The 26,513-nt window shown below is 37.4% G+C and overlaps 1 protein-coding gene across 1 annotated transcript in view; it reads left to right on the top strand.

Moving 5' to 3' along the window:
- Il1rapl2 (interleukin 1 receptor accessory protein like 2) overlaps positions 1-26,513 on the top strand; it is a 577,524-nt gene that overhangs the window by 24,164 nt on the left and 526,847 nt on the right. Inside the window, exon 2 of the mRNA XM_048458168.3 lies at positions 13,667-13,853. Coding sequence (XP_048314125.2) covers positions 13,667-13,853 — 187 coding nt within the window. The remainder of the gene's footprint in view (positions 1-13,666; positions 13,854-26,513) is intronic.

Raw genomic sequence — 26,513 nt, 5'->3', positions numbered from 1 at the left:
CCCAGAATTCTGTTCTGTCTAGTCCACCCACCTAAGGGCTGCCCTATCAAAAGACCAAGGCAGCCTCTTTATTCAACCAATGAAAGCAACACATGGACAGAACCTCCTACACCATTTCCCCTTTTTCTGTTTAAACAAAAAGGAAGGCTTTAACATAATAAAATTACATATAACAGGTTTCAAGCAAGAATTACAGTTACAATATTTAGATCTATTTTATCTTTTGTCATAACAATGGGAAACTATGACTATTCATTCTTCAACTCCATCAAAGACTCCAGAAGATATAATATTACCAAAGTAAACAAGAAGTAAGCAACTTCCAAAATTCTAGAATTGACAGAGACATCTCGCTGCCTGAACAGTCACCCAAAGTTCTTCTGTACTGTTAGGGTATCCATCTTCAGCCTATAGGCCCATAGTATCCAGCAGACATTTTCATGAAGCAGAAAATTTTAAAGACAGTTCAGTCACTTTCTTCTGTATCCTGCAGAATGTCTCGCAGACTCTTTCATGAATCAGGAACCCCGAAAGACCATCTCACCTTTAGGCAAGTTCAACAGTCCTCTCTCTGTGGGTTCTTTATGTCCAGTTTATGCATCAGTCCAGGCAAGAGCAGTTTCTTGCCCAAATGGCTAACCAACTTCATAAGGAGACTCTTTGATGTCCATCTTCCTCTTGAAGTAGATTGGTGCTGCCAGGAGCAGATGTGTCTCATTGTTATGAGAAGCCCTAAGTCATTAAAACATTTTAAATGCTATATTCTGTAGTCTTTGAAAGATATGAAGAATGCCTATCTAACTGAAATATATCTCTATATATCTAGAAAATCTAGCTAACATGACTACAAGATTGACTATTATTGATGATTATCCATTAACAACCTATATTTTCTAATCATACATTACATTTTTAAATGAACTACATAATCACAATACTTTAATCAAGATCAGAAATACATATACATATAACAAAATTGACCTTAAATTTATATCTACAAAGCAAAATTTATACCAATGTAAATTATTCATATCTATATCATATCCCCCTTTAAATGTAAAGGAACATTTATAAACAATATTTGGGAATATGGGTGTAGTTTTTTTCTCTCCAAACTGCTTCCAGCTGTATCGGGGCACTGTTATTAAGGTCTTTCATGGTATAACCTGTCTACTAAGTTCATCTTAGTCGGCAGTTGAGTGAAGTAATTTTTTGAGGGTATTTACAGCAACCTTTCAGGATAGTGGGGTCCATGAAACCATATTATTGGTCTGGAAGCAATCCACAGATTCTCATCTTCTGTGAAAACAAAAGAAGAACCTCTTTTCCAAAGCATCATATCCTTAGACCCAAATTTTGAAGTAACAATACCCTTGTGATATCCATTCTGGTTTAGCTTGGCAGCCCATATAATTAAATGTCTCTCTGCGTTTAGCTCCTTTACCATCAAAAATTTCAAAGAAAACACAATATACAGAATCCAGGCTCTCTGTGAATTTTCCATTTTTACGTGGCTTATTTTTCTTTATTTCTTTTAATCTATAACTATCTGTACTCTGTCTCTTTAAAGATTTTACCCTTTTTTAAGGCATTAACTTTATGTTATGACTCTCTATACTATTTTTCTTCTCTCCCCCAAGCCTACGTACATTATGTAACACTATGACCCATTTAGAGGTCTTTTATGTCTGAATCTGTCCTATTGCATTGTTCTTAATTTTCTGCTGCCTTGAAGAGCTTTTAAAATGCTAAGCTCTTATGAATCTAAGCTGTGACAATCCCAGGTCAAATACAGGTACTGCCTGCTTGCCCCACCCCACAAATGGCAAAGCCACTTGTGCCTCTGAGCCCTGCGCACTACACCCCGAGCATGGCAGAGCTGCTCTGAATGTTGGCTCCACCTTTCTCCAATTTAAAAATGGTGAATGTACCATTTCTGCTAGCTCTGGGGCCACCAGGTAGGAGTCACACTCAGCAGTTTAACTCTGAGACTGAGCATGCAGCACATAAACTCTTTCTCTCTGTGTTATAGCAAAATCTGCCACGCAGAGCACTGCAAAGCCTGGAAAGATATCTGTTTATGGTGGCAGAAATCCACCATGCTCTCCTGCCTGCCCAAGCCTGATTCCACTGTCTGCCCAGGCAGGAAGAGCTGAGCCACAGGCATGGTCTCAGCTACTTTCCTCCCGATCCTGAGCGGACACACAAATACCCAGGCCCACAAATGCTCGATAGCCGGACACACAAATACCCAGGTCCACAAATGCTCCATAGCCGGAGTTTGCACCTGTCGCAGGGCCCAGAAAGCCGCGTTTTAAAATGGCACAGCTTTTTTCCTGCTGCTATTGCTGAATCAGGAAAATTTCTCTGCAGCACCCTGCCAGCAAACAGCAAAAAGCTGTGTTAAACTCTGTTTTTTTCTAAGTTTAAAATTAAGCTCTCTCAGGTTTTTAAGTGGATTTAATTGGCAACATTGGGCCGCCAATCTGTAGTATGAGGCAAGCAGTGGGCTGTGTTCTGCTGCCCAGCTAGCTTAGCCCTGAAATAATTACACAGAAACTGTATTAATTGAAATACTGCCTTGCTGGAATTCTTGCTTGATAACTGTTTTATTATATTTAATTTTACTGTGTTAAAGTTAAAGCCTTCCTTTTTGTTTAAACAGAAGAAAGGGGAAATGGTATAGGAAGGTCATCTGTCTGTGTTGCTTTCGTTGATTGAATAAAGAAAACTGCCTTGGCCTTTTGATAGGGCAGTTCTTAGGTGGGCAGACTAGACAGAACAGAATGCTGGGAAGAAGGCAATATGGCAGACGCCATGCTTCTCTCCTGCCCAAGATGGACACTGGTTAGACTCATGCCAGTAAGCCACAGTCAAGTGGCGATATACATTAATGGAGATGGGTTAAATGAATATGTAAGAGTTAGCCAATAAGAGGTTAGAACCAATGGGCCAGGCAGTGTTTAAATGAATACAATTGGTGTGTTGTTATTTCGGGGTATAAGCTAGCTGGGCGGGGGGACACAGCCTGCAGCTTCTACTTACTACAATCCAGACCCAGAAAGGCAAACACGGTATGCATTCACTCATAAGTGGATATTAGATGTAAAGCAAAGGATAACCAAGCTACAATCCACAAACACAGAGAAGCTAGGTAAAAAGGGGAACCCAGGGAGGAAAATAGTTAAAAAATCCTGAGTAAACTGGGAGTGGATGAGTAGAAGGGAGCTGATGGGGGATAGGACTGAGTTGGGAGAAGAATGGTGGGGGGGAGAGAACAATGAAAGAGATATCTTGATAGAGATATCCATTATCTTGGAGTTAGGGAGAAACCTGGTGTTAGAGAAATTCTCAGGAATTCACAAGGATGACCCCAACTAAAACTTCTAGAGATCGTGGAGAGGGTATCTGAAAGGGTCATCTCCTTTAATCAGATTAATGATTATCCTAATTGTTATCATAGAACCTACATCTAGTCTTTGATGGAAGAGGATTCAGTGACCCACAGCCAAGCGCTGGGCTTAGCTCCTGTAGTTTAGTTGAAGAGAGGGAAGAGGAATCATACAAACAAGAGGGGTCAAGAACATGATGGAAAAAAACCATAGAGACAAGTGACCCAAGCTAGTGAGAGTTCATAGACTATGGGGTGAGACTTGGCCCTGCCTCAAGTTGGTATGCCAGACTTGGCTGACTCCCAAAGGAAGGTCTTACCCCCTCTGAGGAACAGATGGGGAATGGGAAGGGAGGAGATGAGGGAGCAGGAGAAGGGGAGAAAGGGGAAGTAGGGTTGATATGTAAAATGAAAAGTAATTTTTTAATAAAAAAGGAAAAAAATAAAAAGAAACAGAACAAAAATCCCTAAAGCCTTTAGAAGAGTGCTCAGCATTTTGAAGAAAGCCTGAGGAGGATGGTGTTTCTAGGCAGATAATCAGACAGAGGAAGATATTTTGAAATAAGGGAGATTATAACGTGAAAGAAATGATCACCTTACAAATAATACATAGAATTCAGACAGTATGAAGGTAAACAAGGGTCATTGGGCTTGTCTAAGAAGATAGCTTTACTGAGTACAGTGAGAAGAGAATGGTAGGGTTACTAGGGCACAAGTCACGTGACAGCAGGCAACTAAAACTTTAGAATATCCACAAGTCTTCCAAGATCTTGGACAGTGATGAGCAGACAGAGATCAGATAAGAGATCATGGAGGCATATGGCATGGTAATTTAGTTATCTAGTCATTTAAGTTATACAATTTCAACACAAAGGTAGGAAGAATGATCTGTATCAACTGCGTAGAGGGATAGGTACTTCTAAGGAAAGATGTGTTTTTGAAGAGTTTGCAGTATAAATAAGGCAACAAGGTAAAAACCTTTATGAGAATAATCATGAAGAAACATTGATATGTGAATATATCAACATGATATAAATAAAAAGCAATGGGAAAATGATCAATAGTTTTTATAGTCAGTGAAACTTATAGGAAGACTCTTCAGGGACATTATTATAGTTCCACAAAACATTGTTGCCTATATATTTATGAAAACCTTTTTGTTATGAGCTAATGCATACTAATTGTAATTCTTAAATATATCTCCAAACAAAAGCATAGGGAGTACTCCTACTATAATGTAGATGGTAGTGTTGAATGGTGATAGTTAATTCTGTTAATTATGCTTGATTATGCCCCCATCCTCAATCAACCATTATGAGTCAGATCACTAGGTTTTTAGGGGGCAGATTAAAGTTGTTTTCTCTAATTACATTAATGTGAACTCATTGCTGGAAACATTCAAGAATCTCAGGTTTTGTTTTATTAGTAGCTGTTAATGGCTAATTATTTTAAAAGTATATCTGACTTTAGTAACAAGTACCTAAATATTTTAGTGTGTTTTGAATTTAGAACATACACACACTCACACATACACATATTTATGCATGTATATGTATACATAAATGTGCTGGGAACAACCACAAGGTCTTGCACTTGCCAGCCAAGTGCTGTACCTCCAAGCTACATCCATTACCTAGTAGTGAATGACACCATATTTTCAGGCTAAAATTCTAACTTTAGCAAGTACTGTACACACACACACACACACACACACACACACACACACACATTTACTAGATTCTGAACTCTTATCTGTTTTTTAAAACAGTAACAAAGAATACAAAGCCTATTCATGTAATTTACAGTTTGCATAATACAACTGTAGTGGCTAACAGAGTTCATTTTATTGGGACACCTATAACATATGAGACACCATACTCAACGCTTTCTGTAAAGTGCCTCACTATTCCAAGAGAATTTGCCTTAGTTCTGTCACATATTTTATAGGTCTTATGAGAAGAATACCCTTTGTTTTGGATTTACTTTTCAAAACTATGTATACGGAAGAACTAGAATAATGGCTCAACAATTAAGAATAATTGAACCTGGCAATGGTGGCACATGCCTTTAATCACAGCAGAGGCAGAGACAGGCAGAGAAGTCTGTGAGTTCCAGCCTAGGCCAGCCTGGTCTACAAAGCAGGTTTCAGAACAGGAAGGACTGTTACACAGAGAAATTCTGTTTCAAACAAAACAAAACAAAACAAAGCAAAACTAAAGAAAAAAAATTCTGTTTTTCCTGGGTAACTGAGTTTAGTTCCCAGCACGCATATCGGACAGCTCACAGTCACGTGTAACTGCAGCTCTAGGACATCTAGGTCCCTCTTTTAATCTTCTATGGGCACCCCCACATGTTTAAAAATATTTTTTCAATAGATATAAGATCATATTTTTAAAAGCCACATGTAAAGAGAACAATTTAGGAAATTGCAAGGAACATCTTCCTCCAAACTGAAGGACAAGGTTGCTTGTTCTCTTTTTTGAACACTTGTTGGAAAAAAGGAATGTAGTTAGCTCTATAGTAAAGAGCTGGAATTCCTATGACCCATTATAAAAGATAAGTATTTCTTAAGCTTGAGATTCTTCCACTGTAGGTAATGTATTGCTTACAATGATCCCCTTCATGTTATCTTATGGAATATAGGCTAATTTGAGTTTGGGTCACCAACCCCAATACTGGTGCTCTGCATTGCTATTACTAATTTACTGTTTATGAACTATGACCTGGAAGTCTCATGTCTTCTATAAGTATTCATGAAACTGGCAGACTGACTTGTTAGTTGAAAAATCCATCAAAATGTCAGACTTTACAATTCTGACGTTTGGAAGTATAATAACCCTATAAACACAGTTGCTTTTACCATTCCCATTTTTTATAAGTCAAAACCTGAGACGTAGTCACCTGGCCAAAGACCCATTGTTAGGACACAATAGAGGAAAGATTTGAACCCAAATATTTGATTCTAGGGGCAAGTTTCTCAAGTACAGTTCATTTCATTGCCTAGAGTTAACTTCATATATTCCCTAACTGTACCATAAATAAACCTTTTAGTTCTAGAAATAAGTGGATAATTCTGAATTGGAGATTAACAGTAGTATGCCAAAGGCTGGATATTTATGTCACTGGGAGATCAAAGCACTTGAGAAAATACTTGCTGTTCATACTTCCAACACATCCTTGTTTATTTACATCATCTGTGAAATACAACATTCTCTGTTTGACAAAGCATCTTAGAAAAAGCAAAGCTCTCTAAACTTGTCACAGCTTGACAAACTAAAAGTATTTAACAGAATGAAAACACAAAGGGGATTTTCTTAAATGACCTTGTATTTCTCCCAAAATCTTTTACAGCATAAATAGTTTTTATTCTTACATTAGACTTTCATCTATGTTTCAATGTATATAGCAAATACCTTTCATTTTAATGATTATGTAGGACTTTTTTATTGAATGACATCAATAAATTTGTTAATTTTCCCTACATTCATATTTCATGCTTGTACTTTTGTGTAGTTATAGTTTGCATTAGTCTTAAAGTTGACTGTAAACTAAGATCAAAAATATTTTCAAGACCTGGAGAGATGACTCAGTAGTTAAGAGCACTTGTTATTTTTGTAAAGAACTCAGGTTCAACTCCTAATACCCACGTGGCAGTTCACAACTGACAATAACTCTGGTTCCATGAGATCTGATACCCTCTTCTAATATTCACAGGCATCGGACATGCATTTGCTACACAGACATGCATGCACGCAATCAAAACACTCACCCACATTCATAAAATAAAGTAGATAAATATAAAATAATTAAAAATATTTTCAGCAAAGCCTTCTTTGACTAAAAAATTATGAAGAATGAAAAATCAGCAAAGGATCTCAAAATTTGCTACTTATTTTATGTTTGGAGAAGGATAGTCTCATCTAACAATTGTAGATTGACATGTAGTTATATATATCTTAATCAATTTGCATTTTTAGGTTTTATAATTTTTATTTTTGTACATAGGTGTTTTGCCTGTGTGTACATGTGTATGTGTGTGTGTGTGTGTGTGTGTGTGTGTGTGTGTGTGTGTTTGTGTGTACTATGTGAAACTCTGGTGCCCATGGAAGTCAGAGGAGAGTACTGCATCCCTTGGAACTGGAGTTATATAAGGTTGTGACTGGCCATGTGGGTGCTGAAATTGAACCTGGGTCCTCCAAAAATAGTGGGTACTTCTTAACTGAAGAGTCATCTATCCTGTTCCAATTTACGTTTTTAAAATATCAAGAAGTTTTTGTGTGTGTGCGTGTGTGTTTTAGTTTGTTAATCACTGGATATTTCTGGAATTTGCAAAGAAAATATTTTGAAATGAAATAAGACTATGAAAGGACCTATTTAAAAAGAGTTTAACTATATCTTAAGTCATTTTACTAATGTTTCTATTTAAAAAGAGTTTAGCGTCATTGTCAATGGCTTTTCAGAAAGGCTCCGGGCCAGCCACATTCAGAGAATCCAGCCACATTCAGAGAATCTGGTTGGATCACGTCCTCGTTCAGTCCCAGTCCAACTGGCCTTGGTGAACTCTCATTATATCAGTCCCCTTGTATCAGTGGGTGCTTGAGTCCCTCGCGGTCCTGATTTCTTTTTTCATTTTCTTCATCTTTCTGCTCCTCATTTGAACCGTGGAGGGCTCAGTCCGGTGCTCCAATATGGGTCTCCATCTGTATCGCCATACAACGTCGGATGAAGGTTTCTTCTGCTCTTGCCTTCTTTGCTCACATTCTCTTTCCTTCTGCCTCTCGTTTGGACCTAGGGAGCTAGGTCCAGTGTTCCAACGCGGGTCTCCGCCTCCATCTCCATTGACAATGACACTGGGACTTGTTTCCTCTGCATATACTGGATTTTGGCGATCCAGTCTGTTTGGATTCTCACCTTCCCTGGACCTGAAGGGAGAGGGGAGGAACTTGAACTTCCCACAGGGCAGGAAACCCTGATTGCTCTTAGGGATGGAGAGGGAGGAGGAGAGGGAGTGGGGGGAGTGGGAGGGTGTTGGGAGGAGGGGTGGAAATGGAAACTTTTATAATTTAATAAAATAAAATATAAAAAAAAGAGTTTAGCTATATCCTAAGTCATTTTACTAATGCTTCTATTTTTAGGTATACATTTTTTTCTAATTCTTCAGATTCTTGACACTTGGTTAACCCACACATTACACAAAATCATATATACTCGAACAATACTTTAGATTCTGTAATATAAACAAGTTCTACAATGTGAGTTATAATAGGTATTTTGTTTTTTTTTCATGAGAGCTCAAGACTTGCCTTTTCCCCAGAGAAACTAAGTTTAATCAACATTCTTTCTTAAAATTTCCTTTGAAAGGAAAAACAAGCAAGAAATACAATTTAAGGTAGCTGCCATTACACTTCTGTATAGAAAACTGTGATGTTTATTCAAAAACTTGCAACAGGTTGACACATGTTAGTAGAATTATTCTTAGTACATTATCTACAAGAATCTACTTCTCTTTCTCTCAGCTTACCAAGTTGACATGGCTAACCACAAGTTAGTTTGGCTGTTAAGCAATGTTAGTAACAATTTCTGAGAGTAGTAACCAAGAGATCTTGGTCCTAGCTAGATATGTTTAACAAAGTTATATTTTGAAATCTTTTTCTTATTTGCATTTTATTCCTTTTAAATGATACTTACCTTGCCATCTCATTTTCCCACATACTGGTAGAATAAACTATGATAAAAGATGTGGAAATACAGCCAACTACTCTGTTTTGTGTGTTCTACATTCATGGATCCAAATAGCCATGACCCGAAGATTCATAGAAATAAATAATTGCATTTGTACTGAACTTGTGCTGACTTCTTGTCAATATTCCCTAGACAATATAGTATAGATATTATTTACATATTTATATAGCATCCACAGTTAATTAGGTAAAAGTCATTTAGAAATAATTTAAAGTATCCTAGAAAATGTGTATAGGGTGCAGGCAAATGTAAGGTCATCTTATATTAAAAATAAGCTTGAACATCTGAAAGGTTTTGCTTTAGATGTGTGTTGTAGCATCCTGAAACAGTTCCTTTATGGATACTGAGAGATAACTCTACCTGCAAAGATTACAGATGCAAGTAAGTGTAAGCCATTGCCGGAATATCACTGTGAAGGCCCTTTCCTTACATTAAGTCAGAATGTGTTTTTTGTCCCCCTTGGGATGTGAAGGGGGGGAGAAAAAAATTGTGATCCTCATTCTTGCAAACTAGTCAGTCTGCCTCCTCAAGTTGCATAGCGCTAATTGTTCCTAATGAAAGAAAAGTAACACTTTTAGGCCCCACTTGCAGGAAAATTTTTAAATAGAACTGGCCTGAGGGCATTTTTCAAAATAAAATCTAAATAATGCAAGATTGTTAGCAGGAACTGTGCCAGGCTGGATTATATGACTAATAAAAATCAACTTGAATCTCAGACTATCAGGGAGCCTTGATCACACTTCTACTAGGTCAGCCATGGTGACAAGAGGACTCAAACTTGGCCTTGTCTTTGAGTTCCAAGGATCTTGGGTATCACCAACAACTTCATCTTAAGGCTTGTTCATGGGTTAACAAGCAATTTGTCAGCCTCAATTGACATGCAGTGACAAGAGCCAGAGGGAGTCCATCCAGGGCCCTGGACTAAGGTTGTTTGTGTGTTAAGGGTTAGGGAGGATTGAATCCTCTCCTCCTGCAACTCATCAGCCACCTTCAGGGTGAGTCCCCTGCCCTTACGGTCACCCCAAGTTAATACAAGTACTGCTGGCAGGGCCTAAATCATTTAATCTTCGGAGAATGAACACATGAGAGTATCTCTTGTGCCTGAAAATCTTTGCCTGGAGGTCTGGGTTTTATTAAAGGAAACATTTGTCTAAGCAGCCCCCAGAAAATTTAGTGGACCGTCATTAACCCTCTGACCTCCAAAGTTATGACCTTTGTCTTGTAGCTAGTATTTTATGGTACCTGGAAGTTTCTTTTCGTCCATTTTCCTTTTTGTATCTAATTCAGTGTACCTTTTTGATCCTTTCAAACTTTCCTGGTCCTCTGGTATTAGATTTGTTCCCCAAATTACCACGTTCAGATGATTTCCTGTCAAGTAGCAGTCCTGACCTTGTGGCCTACCTCATCCCACTGCAAATATAGTAGTGATTGCTTGTGATAGTTATATAGTATCTTTGTTATTATTTATTGGTGATATAGATAGCAATGTAACCTATACTAAAAATCTAGTTTTGAAGTTAAAATGTATTGAATAACTAATATATAACAAATAATATGCTGGGTATTTTAGATATTTTATTTGACTCTATTGTCTGGAAAGGCATGCATTATTACCCTTCTACTTTAGAAATGTAAACCAACTTCTAAGTTTTAATCTAAAAATATTTTGAGAATTTAATATGGAAAATATTTTTACATCATTCCCAGCCCTCATTATCTTTTAACTCTACCTATGTACCACCCATTTCTACTTCCTCTCATATTCATGAACTCTTCTTTAATTATTCTCTTTGTCTTTGTCTATCTGTCTGTCTTTCTCTCACACACGCACTCACACCCCACACATACATACATATGAATATGTCTGTTGATTGTATTTACTGTTGCTTATATGCACATTTTTTAGGGCTGACCACCTGGGATTTGATAATCCACGTGAGAGCTCATCCCAGGAAAAAAAATAAATCTCTTTCTCTCAGTAGCCATTACTTTCCTATAGACAGGGACTTGAGAAATTTCCCATAGCCAAGTTAATATATCACCTTGTGTCTCATTTAGGTGAGCATGTTTTTCTGATTTTGTGGGTACAGCTTTCCTGTTAAATTAAGAAGACATGGTCTCCTAGCAGACATCTTTGTCCTCTGGCCCTTACAATTTTCCTAATCTTCCTACACCTTCTTCAAGAATGTTCCATGGACCTTAGGTTTAGGGGTTATGTTGGTGGTGTATCACATGTCGTTGAGTACTCCCCAGTCAGCTGAGCTTCCCATTTTGACTTAATGGTTTCTGTCTGCTATAAATATAAATGTTTGATCACATATATTTGTAAACCTAATGTGTACAGCCATCTGCTTTCCTGTGTTTCGTTTGTTTGGGATGTTGTAAGATTTCAATGAATGCCTACTAAACAGTAGGCATAGTGCCAGCCATTTGGGGCCCTCTTCAAATTTGTGGTTGGCATGTTAATTCCATCTGATATAGGATTATACAGCTACTTCACTTTGGAGATCTACACTTGACACTTGGTATTTCTAGCAGTGGGTTAATGTTAATTTAGATGTGGTCCTGAAATATTCTCCAGAAAGAAAGATTAAACACTTCTGCCGCGATTTGCAGTTGCCCTTCTCAGCCTTGTCAAGTTGCTTCTGATCTCTTCTCTCATACATTGTCGTTTATCTCTGTGTGATTGACATTTTCTGGTCTGCATAGTGAATCATCATGTATACAAAGAGGCAAAGATAAAATATTTATTCATTTGTTTGAAATTAACAAAATTAATCAAATATATTTTTATCTTTGTGTTTCTATTTTCATTTATGTATGTATCTGTGTATGTGGTGTGAATGTGGGTACATGAACATTTTTGCATGTGTATGTGTGTTTATGTGGGTATGCATGAAGCATATGTAAATGTGGAGATGTCAGGTTGATGCCAGGACTAACCCTTGTTTGTTAAATTATGCGATACCTATACCCACCTTTCAGGAAAGCAAAATTTTCAGCCCTAGATAGCCTCACATAATAACTTCATCAATTCACGTGATTTGTAAAGTGACCAGATGACAAATTTCAGTGTTTAAATCCCCTTAGAGTGATAGTGTTGGTGGGCAGGATTAACTCCATTTAGCCACACTATAATAGATAACATGCTTTCTTTTTGTGTATTTATTTTATTTTGAAAAAAATATTATTTATTATTTATTTTATTTTTATTGTAATTGATTCTAAATACACTTGAAATTAAAATGTAATTTTATCACTCTCCTCTTTCCCTTTCCTCCCTCTAGCCCCCCATATCTCTTTCCTACAGTTCCTCCCATTTCCTCCCTCCCTCTCAAACTGATAGTTTTGGGGATTTTTTTATTATTGTCGTTATATATAAATCCAACTATCATATAGATGCACAAATATATAAATCCAATCCTCTGGATCTATTTTTGTTGTTTGTGTGCATATGGTTTTAGGGCTGGATTGGGTAACTTACTAGGATCTCATCCCTAGGGGAAGCTATTTCTTCCTTTCTTAGTCTAATGACTAGCAGTTTAATAGTCTAATGACTATTAGTTGACTATATAGCTTTGTCTAAGGATAGGATGTCCAACCACTAGCATATTTCAAGAAGCACTTTAAACACCTATGTATGTTTTTAGGATGAAATTCTTGTAGGAAGACTTCCCCTGAACATGGGAAGCACCAATTCATGAAATCGTGTTCAGGGGTTAGTCCTCCTAGGTGAGTGTAGATTCTGTTAAGGCAACAGTTATAGTCAACTATTCAAACAAGTAAGGGGGCTCCCTTTCTCCTGATACCTCCAAATGTAGGAGTCCATACTGTTACTCCAGACAACTGTGGTCACCACTGATTCACTCTTGGGCATGAAAAACAATTTATATTGTGATAAATAATGATGATCTCAAACTCAACTAGAAATACATATTTCTGTTAATTTAGTGATTCTACCCTTGGGACAAAAAGTATAAAGTTGTGTATAGAAGTATATTCACTACAATCTTTTTTATGATAATAAAAATGGAAGTAAAAGAAATGCTACATATGTTAACAGGTATCCTTTGTGTGTCAATCTTGGTTCCTGTATGTATCTTAGAGGATGAAATGTTGGAGGTAGAATGCACTGTTAAGTTCAACAATCTCTGGGAGAAATGTCAAAACAGAGCTGAAATATAGAAATTTCTATAACCACAGTTCTGGCAAAATTCCCGCAGATTTCTTTTCAAAGTTTCAAGGAAACCATATTGATTGCTAGGAGAGAAGTCTGACAATGGTACAGATTCATAGATCGCTACATCTTACCTTCATAGCTCTGTATCTATCTCATAATCAGGAATGTTCTCAACATCGTTTTTGCTCCACACCATTCTTTTGGTTGAAGAAGAAAGTTGCTATGTGTTGGTTTGATGCTGTTTCTCATTTTTAGGCCATGTTCTAAATGGAAAAGTCAATACTCTTGAAATATATAGAGTACAGAAGTTGTAAACAGCCAATAAACCCGTTCTTTTTTCTCTCTTCCTACAGAAACTCCACATACTGCATGAAGGTGTCAATGTCCTTGACTGTTGCTGAGAATGAATCAGGCCTCTGTTACAATAGCAGGATTCGCTACTTAGAGAAATCTGAAGTTACTAAAAGAAAGGAGATCTCCTGCCCAGATATGGAAGACTTTAAGAAGTCCGATCAGGAACCTGATGTTGTATGGTACAAGGTAACTCAGCATGGTGTCAAATAAACATTTTTAAAGCCTTAATTAATAGCAGCCTTGGGGATGGGCATTTATTACTGGGTTTTGGTATTAAACAACTCGTTGAGAAGAATCAACAGATTTACAGCAAAATAACTTAGAAGGCTGACTCCTATATGTCACTAATTTTTGTGGCTTTACATCAGCAAATATAAATCCCAATTTCCCCAACTGTTAAGAAATAAAATCCCACCTCAGCAAAGAGGAAGGCTAAAGATTTAGATAAAATGTAAAACAAATTAGTTTATTGATATAGGTATACTATGTACCAGGAAGAAGAAAAGTAATAATAGCACCTATGAAGGATAACCATTATTACCATGATGTAGTGTGAGCTACTGCAGTGGTGGCAGAGGTGACAAGTGGGCTTTGTTCTATTCATGTGAACACAGGAGTATGATTAACCAGGCATAAGCTAAGTTCAGAGGTTCAATAAAAGGACATTGTATGAGGAGTGTATTTACTGAGGTAGGGGCAATATTGAGGGAACCAACAGGAGAGGAAGCTGTTAATTGTTACCCCTGAGGAGCTGTCACTGGAACCCAGCAAGAGTGAAGGTGTTCTTCCAAGCTTTAATAGCTAGAGAGAAACATATGAAGATGATAGACAAGAAAAGAGAAGCTAGAATAAGTCACATGGTCCCTCTTAAAACCTGCCTGCATTTCTAAGATTAGTCGACTCCTACTCCCATTAGAACACAGGACAAAAGCAATAGGTAGAATCAGGCCTTCAGGTGCGCTGGGCCTAGACAATAGCACAAAGCTTAGGCATAGTAAGGAAGCAGAGAATAAATACACAATTCTGTCATGAAATTCTTGCTGAAATCCTGGATGATACTTACAGCCATGAAACATTTTCTTTTCCTTCCTTTCTTTCTTTCATCCTTCCTTTCTTCATTTCTTGTCTTTTTCTTTCTTACTTTCTTTCCTCTTCTGTCTTTTTTGGAGGGGGAGATTTTAGAGACAGTGTGTCTCTGTATAGCCATAGCTGTCCTGGAAATAGCTCTGTTGACCAGGCTGGCTTGAACTCACAGAGATCTGCCTGCCTCTGCCTTCTGAACGCTGTGATGAAAGGTGTACACCACCCCTGCCCAGCCAAAAACATTTTCTTGATCACAGAAGTTGCTACTCTATATAGATTTTTATATGATAGTTACAATTGATCAAGTACATTTTTTTCACATTATTGGATCAAATTACAAAAGAGTTGAATTTTGTAGTTTCTGGAGGATTGTGTTTCTCTGCCCTTCCTGTGCATTCCTATACCTGAACATTTAAAGCTGCTAGGACATTTTATCTTTGGAAACTTGTTCATTTTTATACCTGGCCGAACTCACCAGCAGATACTAAGAGTATGTACTCAACTATAACTTCCACGCTTTCTTTTTTCTTAGCAAAGATAATGTTATTACAAATAACATTCATTCCTTCAGGCAGACCATAAATAATTTAATGGGAACTTTCATGCTATTGTCAGCCTCCTTCGTATATCTTATGTAATTCTTACATGCCATTCCCTGTAATTAGCTTGTTCTCTACCTTATCTCATCTAAATCTCAGTACGACTCTGTGTGGTGAGAATTTTATTTAATAGGAAGGAGAGCAGGAGCTTAGATAGATGTAACACTTCTAAATTTACAGAACTCTGTGTTCAAGGTACTATGACTTGAGAGACCATTTTTTTAATTACTATGCTTTTCTATGATGATTCACTCTTGATAATAGACACTTCTATAAGATGCATGGTGGGTACAGACCAGCCATGTGCCCCCGAAAATAAGAAAAAGTTCACTTCCATCTTATAGGAGGGAAGGGGGGAGTCAACCTACCCCAGAGTTAGCAGCTGGAGGTAAAATCAAGCTCAGCAGGCTTTCTGTATAGTAATTCCTTCTACCTCATCTTATCTTCTGCTAACTTCATTCTTCCCCTTTCCTTAGGACTTTCACACCTCCTCCCTCCCCTCGCCAAATGGATCAATAAATCCAGAACGAAAGGATTTCTAAGCTCTGCCTGAATAACAATGTCTAAAATTTAGCTTATTAATTTAAATTTATTTTAATTGATCAAGAAGTACAAAATTGTGCATATCAGTTGTCTGTTAATGCTTGAATAAATTTTGCAATGTTTAAATTAATTTAAAGTATTCTGTCTCCTCAAACATTTATCATTTGTTTGTGACAAGAACATTCAAAGTTCTCTCTTTAACTTATTCTTAAATGTTTAATACCTTGTTGATTATAGTAAAATAGCTGTAAAATAATAGTATAGCACAAGTTATTGATCCTGTATGAATGGAATTCATGCGCTTACCCAAAATTTCCCCCCTTTATCCTCCCCTGTACTGTGAGTTCTGCTCACAACTTCTATGAGATAAACTTTTTACTTTCCACACGTGAGTGAGATAATTTGGTACATTTCTTTCTGGGCCTGACTTACTTCAGTTAATCTAGTAATTTCTAGTTCTAGCCATATTGTCACAAATGACAGGATTTCCAACCCTTTCATGGTTAGCATTACACCGTATCTGTATAACACATCGTCTTTATTCCTTAGTTGGTGGATACCAATATCCCCTCCCCCCACTTTTGCCTTCAGTACAATTTACCCTTTTCCTTTGTGATACAAATGCTTGATCTCCATATTAGCTTAATCCTTAGAACTATTTAAATATATTATACCCATTTTGTGGAATAAAGGACTAGAGTATCAGACAGAAAAGCAACATAGTAGTGTCTGAGTAATATTTTCATTTTGGATTTGATACTAAAGAACCTCTGAGATTTCAAGTGTGTGGTTGACCATTGATTCTCATATGTTTCAAGCAAATCCCAGAAGATGTTTTGAGGTATTAAAAAAAGGTGGTTCGTTCTTGAAGTCAATTATTTCAGTATCTTACTCTGCCATCTTTTCAGGTATCTATATTCCGTACCTAGCAACACAGGAAGGAACTTGTCTCTGGTTACAGACTCACTCTATAAAGTGAAGGATATATTTATATAGAGCTTATTCTCAGACAAATCCTAATCTTGATATGTCTAATGTTTTATTTCTAGTGTTTTGCAGTGAGAGCATATTTTTTCACCATTGTCTTTGTAGTTATCTTTTAAAATATGCAATCTTAAATATGGTTTCCATTCTGTTCATCACTATTTTCTAAACCTTCTCTCTGATACTATTCCTCTCACTATCTCTTGTGAGTTTCCAAGACTCTGTGCAATATGTTGGTGGTGGCCTCTGGTGGCTATCATCTCCTTCCAGCCTATAATCACAGGATCAAAGCTTAGTTGGCAGCACCGTTCATAAATGTTCATAAAGATAAATGAGTAAGGCAATCCCTCCTATACATATAATACAAGGCATAAAAGTAGCTTACTTGAATTCTCTCTGAATCTCATTGGTCAACACAAGGAGGAGAGGAGAAGGGGCTACACTTTAGAAATTCTGCCTGATACTACTACATGAATGAAAGCTAGATTCTTGGGTAGAGCATTGAATGGCTTTTATTACCATTTAAAAATAAGAGGCAAAGTATCTTCCTTATTGAACTAAGGATAACAATAACTCTTCATTCACTGAGAACAATTTTCCACAAAAGAATCAAGTCTCTTTACATGATATTTTTGCTTCAATTTTTACTTTAATTTTCATTAGAGTGTATTAATTATATATGATTGGTCCTATTATAACATTTTCACACATATACAGAATACATTTTTTGCTATCCCCCACAATTATCCTCTTTTGCCCCATTCCTTTACTTTCCTCAATAAGTCCTATATTTAATTAATTCAATTTCTAAATGAAAAGATTCTCTAGCTTTTCTAGAAAACCAAAAGTGCAAACACAAAATATACTTTGACATTCGTTATTTTTTTAGTTTAAGTAGTTGCCTCAATTAGTGGTTCAGTTTTAAGGAGGTAAAGGATAGCAGTTTGAATTTTCTTGTTCCTGTTATGTCTATGTGAGTATGAATGTTTGCCATTAGTTGTAATTGATACCAACTGAGAATAAATGAATTAATACTTGTTAGTGTATTCATTCATTGAATCATTGGTCCAATGCTTACATTCTTGCTATCAACCTAAGTAAGACAGTATTCTAGGAGCTGGGATAGGTGTAGTGATCAAAGTAAACACATTTCCACATTTCCCTTAAGGTAATATATAAATAAACTGACTCTTCTCAACTCTCTAGAAAGTATCTACTTCCGGACTTAGCTCCCAAGGTCCAAATGAGGAGCAGAAGGAGGGAGAACATGAGCAAGGAAGTCAGGACCATGACGGGTGCGTCCAACCACTGAGACGGTGGGACTGATCTAATGGGAGCTCACCAAGGCCAGCTGGACTGGGAATGATGGAGCATGTTATCAAAATGGACATTCTGAATGTGGCTGGCAATGAAGGCTAATTGAGAAGCCAAGGACAATGGCACTGGGTTTTGATTCTACTGCATGGACTGACTTTGTGGGAGCCTGGTTTGTTTGGATGCTCACCTTTATAGACCTGGATGGAGGGGGGAGGACCTTGGACTTCCCACGGAGCAGGGAACCCTGACTGCTCTTAGGACTAGAAAAGGAGTGGGAGGTGGGGAGGGGGAGGGAAAAGGGAGGCAGGGAGGAGGTGGAAATTTTTAATAAATAAATTAAATAATTAATTAAAGAAGAAAGTATCTGCTTCAATTAACACGTGTAAAAATAGCTTCTTGTAACATGAGGTCTGCTTGTTGGGCTTTCTGTCCTGCCCAGTTCCCAAAGCCAGTAAGCCCCAAAGAAAATCACACAGAGGACTACATAAGTTATAAACTGATTGACCCATTAGCTCAGGCTTCTTATCAACTCTTGTAGCTTATATTAACCTATTATTCTTATCTATGTTAGCCCCATTGCTTGGTACCGTTTTCAGCAGGGCAGGTCACATCCTGCTTCTTCGGTGTCTGGACAGGACTACAAAGAAATGGGCTTCCTCCTTCCTAGAATTCTCCTGTTCTCCTTGCCCCACCTATACTTCCTGTCTGGTTATCCCGCCTATACTTCCTGCCTGGCTACTGGCCAATCAGCATTTATTTAAAACATAATTGACAGAATACAGAATTGTCCCACACCATTACTTCTAGTTGTAATTAATAGCATCTTTGTATTGAGTAAAGGGAATTACAATGTTTTCACCAAAAGTAAAACTTTAAGGATTATTTAATAGTTTCTCAACACGTTATAGACAACAGTCTTTTTTTTAAAAAACAATATTTATTTTTTAAAAATTTCCACCTCCTCCCCTCCTCCCATTTCCTGCCCACTCCCCCCACTCCCCTTCCTCCTCCCTCTCCAGTCCTAAGAGCAGTCAGGGTGCCCTGCCCTGTGGGAAGTCCAAGGCCCTCCCCCTATATCCAGGTCTAGGAAGGTGTGCATCCAAACAGACTAGGCTCCCAAAAAGCCAGTACATGCAGTAGAATCAAAACCCAGTGCCATTATCATTGGTTTCTCAGTCAGCCCTCATTGTCAGCCACATTCAGAGAGTCTGGTCTGATCACATGCTTGTTCAGTCCCAGTCCAGCTGGCCTTGGTGAGCTCCCATTAGAACAGTCACACCATCTCTGTGGGTGGACACACCCCTCGTGGTCTTGACTTCCTTGCTCATGTTCTCCCTCCTTCAGCTCTTCATCTGGATCTTGGGAGCTCATTTCACTACATGCTGAAAAAGCATTTCACTACATGCTGAAAAATTTAACACCCCTTTATGATAAAGGTCTTGGAGAGGGTAGGGATACAAGGTTCATACCTAAATATAATAAAAGCTATATACAGAAAGCCGACAGCTAAATCAAATTAAATGGAGAGAAACTTAGAGCCATTCCACTAAAATCAAGAACAAGGCAAGGCTGTCCACTCTCTCCATACCTCTTTAATATAGTGCTTGAAGTTCTAGCAATAGCAATAAGACAACATAAGGAGATCCAGGGGATTCGAATTGGAAAGGAAGAAGTCAAACTTTTGTTATTTGCAGATGATATGATAGTGTACATTAGCAACCCCAAAAGCTCTAACAAAGAACTCCTACAGCTGATAAACACCTTTAGTAATGTGGCAGGATACAAGATCAACTCCAAAAAATCAGTTGACCTCCTATACACAAAGAACAAAGAAGCAGAGAGGGAAATCAGAGAAACATCACGTTTCATGATAGCCACAAATAGCATAAAGTATCTTGGGGTAACTCTAACCAAGGAAGTAAAAGATCTATTTGACAAGAACTTTAAGTCTTTGAAGAAAGAAATTGAAGCGGATACCAGAAAATGGTAGGATCTCCCATACTCTTGGATTGGTAGGATCAACATAGTAAAAATGGCAGTTCTACCAAAAGTAATCTATAGATTCAATGCAATCCCCATCAAAATCCCAACAAACTTCTTCACAGACTTTGAGAGAACAATAATCAACTTTATATGGAAAAACAAAAAAGCCAGGATAGCCAAAACAGTCCTATACAATAAACGTACTTCCGGAGGCATTACCATCCCAGACTTCAAACTCTATTACAGAGCCACAGTAATGAAAACAGCTTGGTATTGGCACAAAACCGGATGTTGACCAATGGAATCAAATCAAAGACCCGACTATTAATCCACAAATTTATGAACACCTGATTTTCAACAAAGGAGCTAAAATTATACAATGGAAGAAAGAAAGCATCTTTAACAAACGGTGCTAGCATAACTGGATATCAACCTGTAGAAGAATGAAGATAGATCCATATCTATCAACATGTACAAAACTCAGGTCCAAATGGATTAAAGACCTCAATATAAATCTGACCACACTGAAACTAATAGAGAAAGCGGGAAGTAGTCTGCAACACATGGGCACAGGAAACCCCTTCCTAGGTAGAACCCCAGTAGCACAGACAATAAGAACAACAATGAATAAGGTGGACTTCCTGAAACTGAGAAGCTTCTGTAAAGCAAAGGACACTGTCATTAAGACAAAAAGGCAACCTACTGAATGGGAGAAGATCTTCACCAACCCCGCATCAGATAAAAGTCTGATCTCCAAAATAAAGAAATCATGAAACTAGACTTTAATACTCTAATTAACTCAATTAAAAAATGCGGTACTGAACTGAACAGAGAATTCTCAACAGAAGAAGTTCAAATGACCAAAAGACACTTAAGGTCATATTCAACCTCCTTAGCAATCAGGGAAATGCGAACCAAAACAACTCTGAGATACCATCTTACACCTGTCAGAATGGCAAAAATCAAAAACACCAATGATAGCCTATGCTGGAGAGGTTGTGAAGTAAGGGGAACACTCATCCATTGTTGGTAGGAATGCAAACTTGTGCAATCACTTTGGAAATCAGTGTCGTAGTTTCTCAGGAAACTGGGAGTCAACCAACTCAGGATCCAGCAATTCCACTCTTGGGAATATACCCAAGAGATGCCTTATCATACTACAAAAGCATTTGTTCAACTATGTTCATAGCAGCACTCTTTGTAATAACCAGAACCTGGGAACAACCTAGGTGCCCCTCAATAGAAGAATGGATAAAGAAGGCATGGCACATATACACATTAGAGTTCTACTCAGCTGTAAAAAAAATGACATCTTGAATTTTGCATGCAAATAAATGGAAATAGAAAACACTTTACTGAGTGAGGTAACCCAGACTCAAAAAGGGAATATGGTATGTACTCACTCATAAGTGGATTCTAGCCATAAATAAAGGACATTGAGCCTATAATTCATGATTCCAGAGAAGCTAAATAAGAAGGTGAACCCAAAGAAAAACATATACTTATCCTCCTGGATATTGGAAGTAGACAAGATCACTGGGCAAAAGTTGGGAGCACGGGGGTGGGGGTGGGGTGGGGGAAATGGGAGATGGGGTAGAGAAGGAAGAAGCGGAGGATTGTGGAGAGCTTGGGGTAATGAGATGGTTAAGATGGAGAAAGAGTGGATATGAGAGCGGGGAAGAAGATACCTTAATTAAGGCAGCCATTTTAGGGTTGACAAGAGACTTGGCTCTAGAGGGGTTCCCAGGTGTCCATGGGGATGTCTCCAGCCAGGTCTTTGGGCAGCAGAGGAGAAGGTGCCTGAACTGGCCTTATCTCATAGCCACACTGATGAATATCGTGCATATCACCATAGAACCTTCATCTGGCGATGGATGGAGATAGAGACAGAGACAACAGTCTTTTTAAAAATTTATTTATTTGCTTTTAAAAAAACCTATGTTTTCTTGTTTTACATACCAATCCCAGTTCCCACTTTCTCCCCTTCTCCCATTTCCTTTCCCTTCTCCCACATCCCACCCCATCTACTACTCAAGAAAGGGTGAGGCTTCCCTTGGGGAGTTAACAAAGTCTAGCACATTGCTTTGAGGCAGGACCAAGGCCCGCCCCACCATATCTAGACTGAGCAAAATATACCTCCAGAGAGAATGGGTTCCAAAAACCAGTACAAGCAGTAGGGATAAATTCTGACCTCATTGCCAGTGACCCCACAGTCTACCCTAGCCAACTGTCACCCACAGTCAGAGGGCCTAGTTTGGTCCTATGCTGATTACCTCACTGTTAGGCCAGAGTTGTTGAGCTCCCATCAGCTCAGGTAAGCTGTTTCAGTGGGTGTCCCCATCATGGTCTTGACCTCTTTGCTTATATTCTCACTTTTCTCACTGGACTTTGGGAGCTCAGTCTGGTGTCCGCTGACAACACAGTCTTTTATATGTATAGTGCACTAAGAAAGTGACAATATGGTAGGGAGAAGTGAGATAATGACCTCATTTGAATATTTTAGCTGTTCCAGGCCCCTTTGACTGATTTAGGGCTGAAAACCAAAAGATTGACTTATGTATTCAACATTAGCTCCAGCAAAACACCGCAAAGTGCCGTGGCCCATTGATTTATGAATTCTTGTTTACTTTTTCATAATGATAACAGAGTAACTCAATTATGGTTGTCTTATAAATTCAAGATGTCAAGGGATGGAACTGTATCTCCTAAATTTGAACTCCACAAGCTAGTTAAAGGACATGAAGCTACTTATTGTTGGTGATTATCTGACTTTATAAAGAGAAAAATGTGATATAACTTATAGAGAGTCATTAAGCTAACACGTGGTCAACTGGATTCCAATCCTAAACTTATAATCAACAATAAATAATCTCATATCATAATAATGATTGTTCTACTGAATAGCTGTTCTACACCCATGGCACACTTGCATCAGTAATGAAACCAGAGTTTCTATCACAATTATTGCTTCAGAAACAAATCCTACTATGCTTCTTCAAGATTCTGTCGTGATTATGATTGTTCAAGGAGATGGAAATGAAACAGAATGATGACTTTTCTTCTTCAAAATGAAAATGGAAGCAAATAGCAAGAATTACATTATAGGGACCTTACAGCTTTTCAATACAACTTTTTATATACGAGGAAACTGAGGACAAAAGATTAAATGACTTGCTTAAATGCGATGAAAAATCTATCTTTTATCTTTTCCAAGTATTTCACAAAGCTCAGTGAGCAGTGGAAAGGAATAAATGTGTGCGTGTACCGATATGTTCATGCTGGTCACCACTGATCTAAGCTGTCAGCATTTGATATCCTACAAATCTGAAGCATTTTGAGCAATGATGCCAAAAGTGGAAAAATCCATACAATTAATCTCTGTTTCATGTATGAAGTCAATAAATACTATATAAAATTATCTTTACACTGTGCAAAAGCGAATTTTGTACTTAATGTTTGGTCTTTATCTCCCGAGACTGCCTATTTGGTATATGTCAGCATTTCAGAATCTAAAATACTCTGAAATCCAAAATACTTCCTCTCCTAAGTATTTTGCAAAAAGAGTATTTAATCTGTGTGAGTGAGTTTATGTACTAAAAACAGATCATTTTGACAAACCAAGTAATGTATAGGTCCATAAAATCATTTGTAACTTTCTCTCCCACTATGTTTTAACCACATAAGCTAACTTAAGTCACTTGCATATTGCATTCTTTAATAATCCATCCTACCATCCCCCTTCCTCCCCACTGTCTTTCCTCCTCTCTCAGTATGTATAAACTTTACTCAAACTCATAACATACATATTCTCTCTGCAAGGCATATTTACTTGCATACCTGCACAAACATGTTTTCTTACCTCCCATTTTTTAATACAAATAATAGCTTGCTCTGTATGCTAGTCTTCAGCACTCTGGATTTCATATAAACACAAATATCTTTCTGTGGTGTTTTTGTGGCCTAATTATTTTCTTTCTATTACTGAGGATTGAACCTAGTACCCCACACATACGAAGCACATGCTGTACCACTGAGCTACATCCACAGTTCCTGATATAATTTATTAATTAATGGTTCATATGGTCAAGTTATATTATTATCCAACCTTGTTTATTATGGAATTTTTATAAGTTTCATTTTTATTAATAAAATAATTTTAATATTATTCTTATAAAAATAAATATATCATTGCCTTGACATACAAGAAAGTAATGCTCCCTGTTGATACTATTTTTAATATTATTTTTAAACTTGTAGCTATTATAATAATAAATTTAAATAAATTTTGCTATATAATTTTAAATGGAAGAAATAAAAATCCTAATTTTTGGTTTCATACCTATATATCTCAAGGGATGTAGCAGCAACAAAAAATAGAAAATAGAATAATTTAATAAGATACATCACTAAAACATTTTATTACATTTTCTTTTTACTAACAATTGCAAACTGTGTTCATAATAGAAGTACCTCATTTACAATAGTGACAAACTGTAAGACACTCAAAAAGTTTAGTAATTATTTGAAGAGATCTAAATAAAGTTATTTTATGGAAAAATATAAACTATGATCTAAATTAACACTGACATAAAGTTTATAACTGCATGGAAAATCATCACAGTATAATGTGACAAAATTAAGAATTTTGAAACTGGAAAACATAATTATATAGATTCTAGGCTCTCATGGATGAGTTGATATATCCAAACTGTCAAGAAAATAATAGAAAACGCATTCATAATAGGAGATTGATTTATTGCAAAACAGCATCAACTAAAATAACAAGATCTCAGGAGTCAGAGGCAGAGGCAGGAGGATCTCTGTAAGAATAAATCCAGCTTGCTTTGCCATGTAAATTCTAGGACAGTTAAAGATTGATAGAGAGACCTTATCTTGAAATATAAAATAGAGAAAGAGGGAAAGAAAAAGAAAGAGTGAGAGAATTCGTTTTTCAGGTTCAGTTTAGGCAACCATATTTTTGAGATTTCATGCATGGGTTTAGCTTCCCTGTCATCTATGGAAGACACCATCTCCCAGCAGCCACCCTATACTCTGACTTTTAGAGTCTTTCTGTTGTTTCTTCTGGGATATTTCCTAAGCCTTAGGTTTAGAGGTTGTTCTGTTTATATATCACTTGGGGTTGAGTAGCCCATGGTTATGGTTAACTGAGCTCGCCATTTTGACCTGTAGTGGTTTTCTGTAAAGGTCTCTGTCTGCTGCAGGAAGAAGCTTCCTTAATGAGCGCTGGTAGTTAGACTCACCTGTTAACCTTTACATTTCCCTGATCAAATTACCCCTTTGTTCTTGCATATTGCCAGTTTTCCCACTAGAATCATAAATATATTTTTAAATATGTTTGTCATTTAAATCATACTTACTTTACTCCCTGGATTGTAGAAGGTAAAATATCTGACATATCAAACTGATTATGATAGTGCTCTTCAGGATTACTTTTTTTTGTACTTTGGTGTGTCTTGTAATATTTGGTTAATAACATAATATACCACCTTGTAAAACAAACTGAATATAATAAGCATTTATGGTTTTACATTTTTCTAGTTAATAGTCTTTGTCTATTGCTCATTGTAATTGTAGATTCTAGGAACTAAAAATTTGGTGTATTTTTTTGATGCAACACTTGTCTTTGGGCTATGCAAAAATTCTCTTCAAAATAAGACCCAGTCATACCATTACTTCAACCATAAGCATGTATTATTTTAAGTTGTTTTATTTTTTTAGATTTATTAGATTTTTAAAAAATACCAATTCTAATTCCCACTCCCTCTCCTCCTCCCATTTCCTCTACACACTCTCCCACCGCACCCCCATCTAATCCTCAGAGAGGGTAAGGCACTTTGCTTTGTGGAAGGTCCAAGGCCCTCCCTAATACATCTAGACTGAGCAAGGTATACATCCAAAGATAATAGGATCTCAAAAAGATAGTACATGCAGAAGAGATAAATCCCAGTGCCACTGCCAGGGGCCACTCAGTCTGCCCCAGCCATACAATTGTCAGCCACATTCAGAGAGACTAGTTTGGACCTATGCTTGTTTCTTCCCAGTCCAGCTGGCTTTGGTGAGCTCCTATTAGCTCAGGTAAACTGTTTCAGTGGATTAACCCTTCATGGTCTTGACCTCTTTGCTCATATTCTCATTCCTTCCACTCTTCAACTGGATCTTGGGAGCTCAATCCAGTGCTCTGATGCAGATCTCTGCCACTGTTTCCATCTATTGTTAGACAAAGGTTCTATGGTGATATTTAAGATAACCATCAGTCTGAGAACAGGGCAAGGCCAGTTTGGGCACCCTCTCCTTTATTGCCTAGGGTCTTAGCTGG

This window comes from Myodes glareolus, chromosome X (assembly GCF_982192425.1).
Source record: "Myodes glareolus chromosome X, mMyoGla1.1, whole genome shotgun sequence".
NCBI lineage: Eukaryota > Metazoa > Chordata > Mammalia > Rodentia > Cricetidae > Myodes > Myodes glareolus.
The sequence above is the reverse complement of the archived record's forward strand: the minus strand, read 5'-3'. Positions and strand labels throughout refer to the sequence as shown.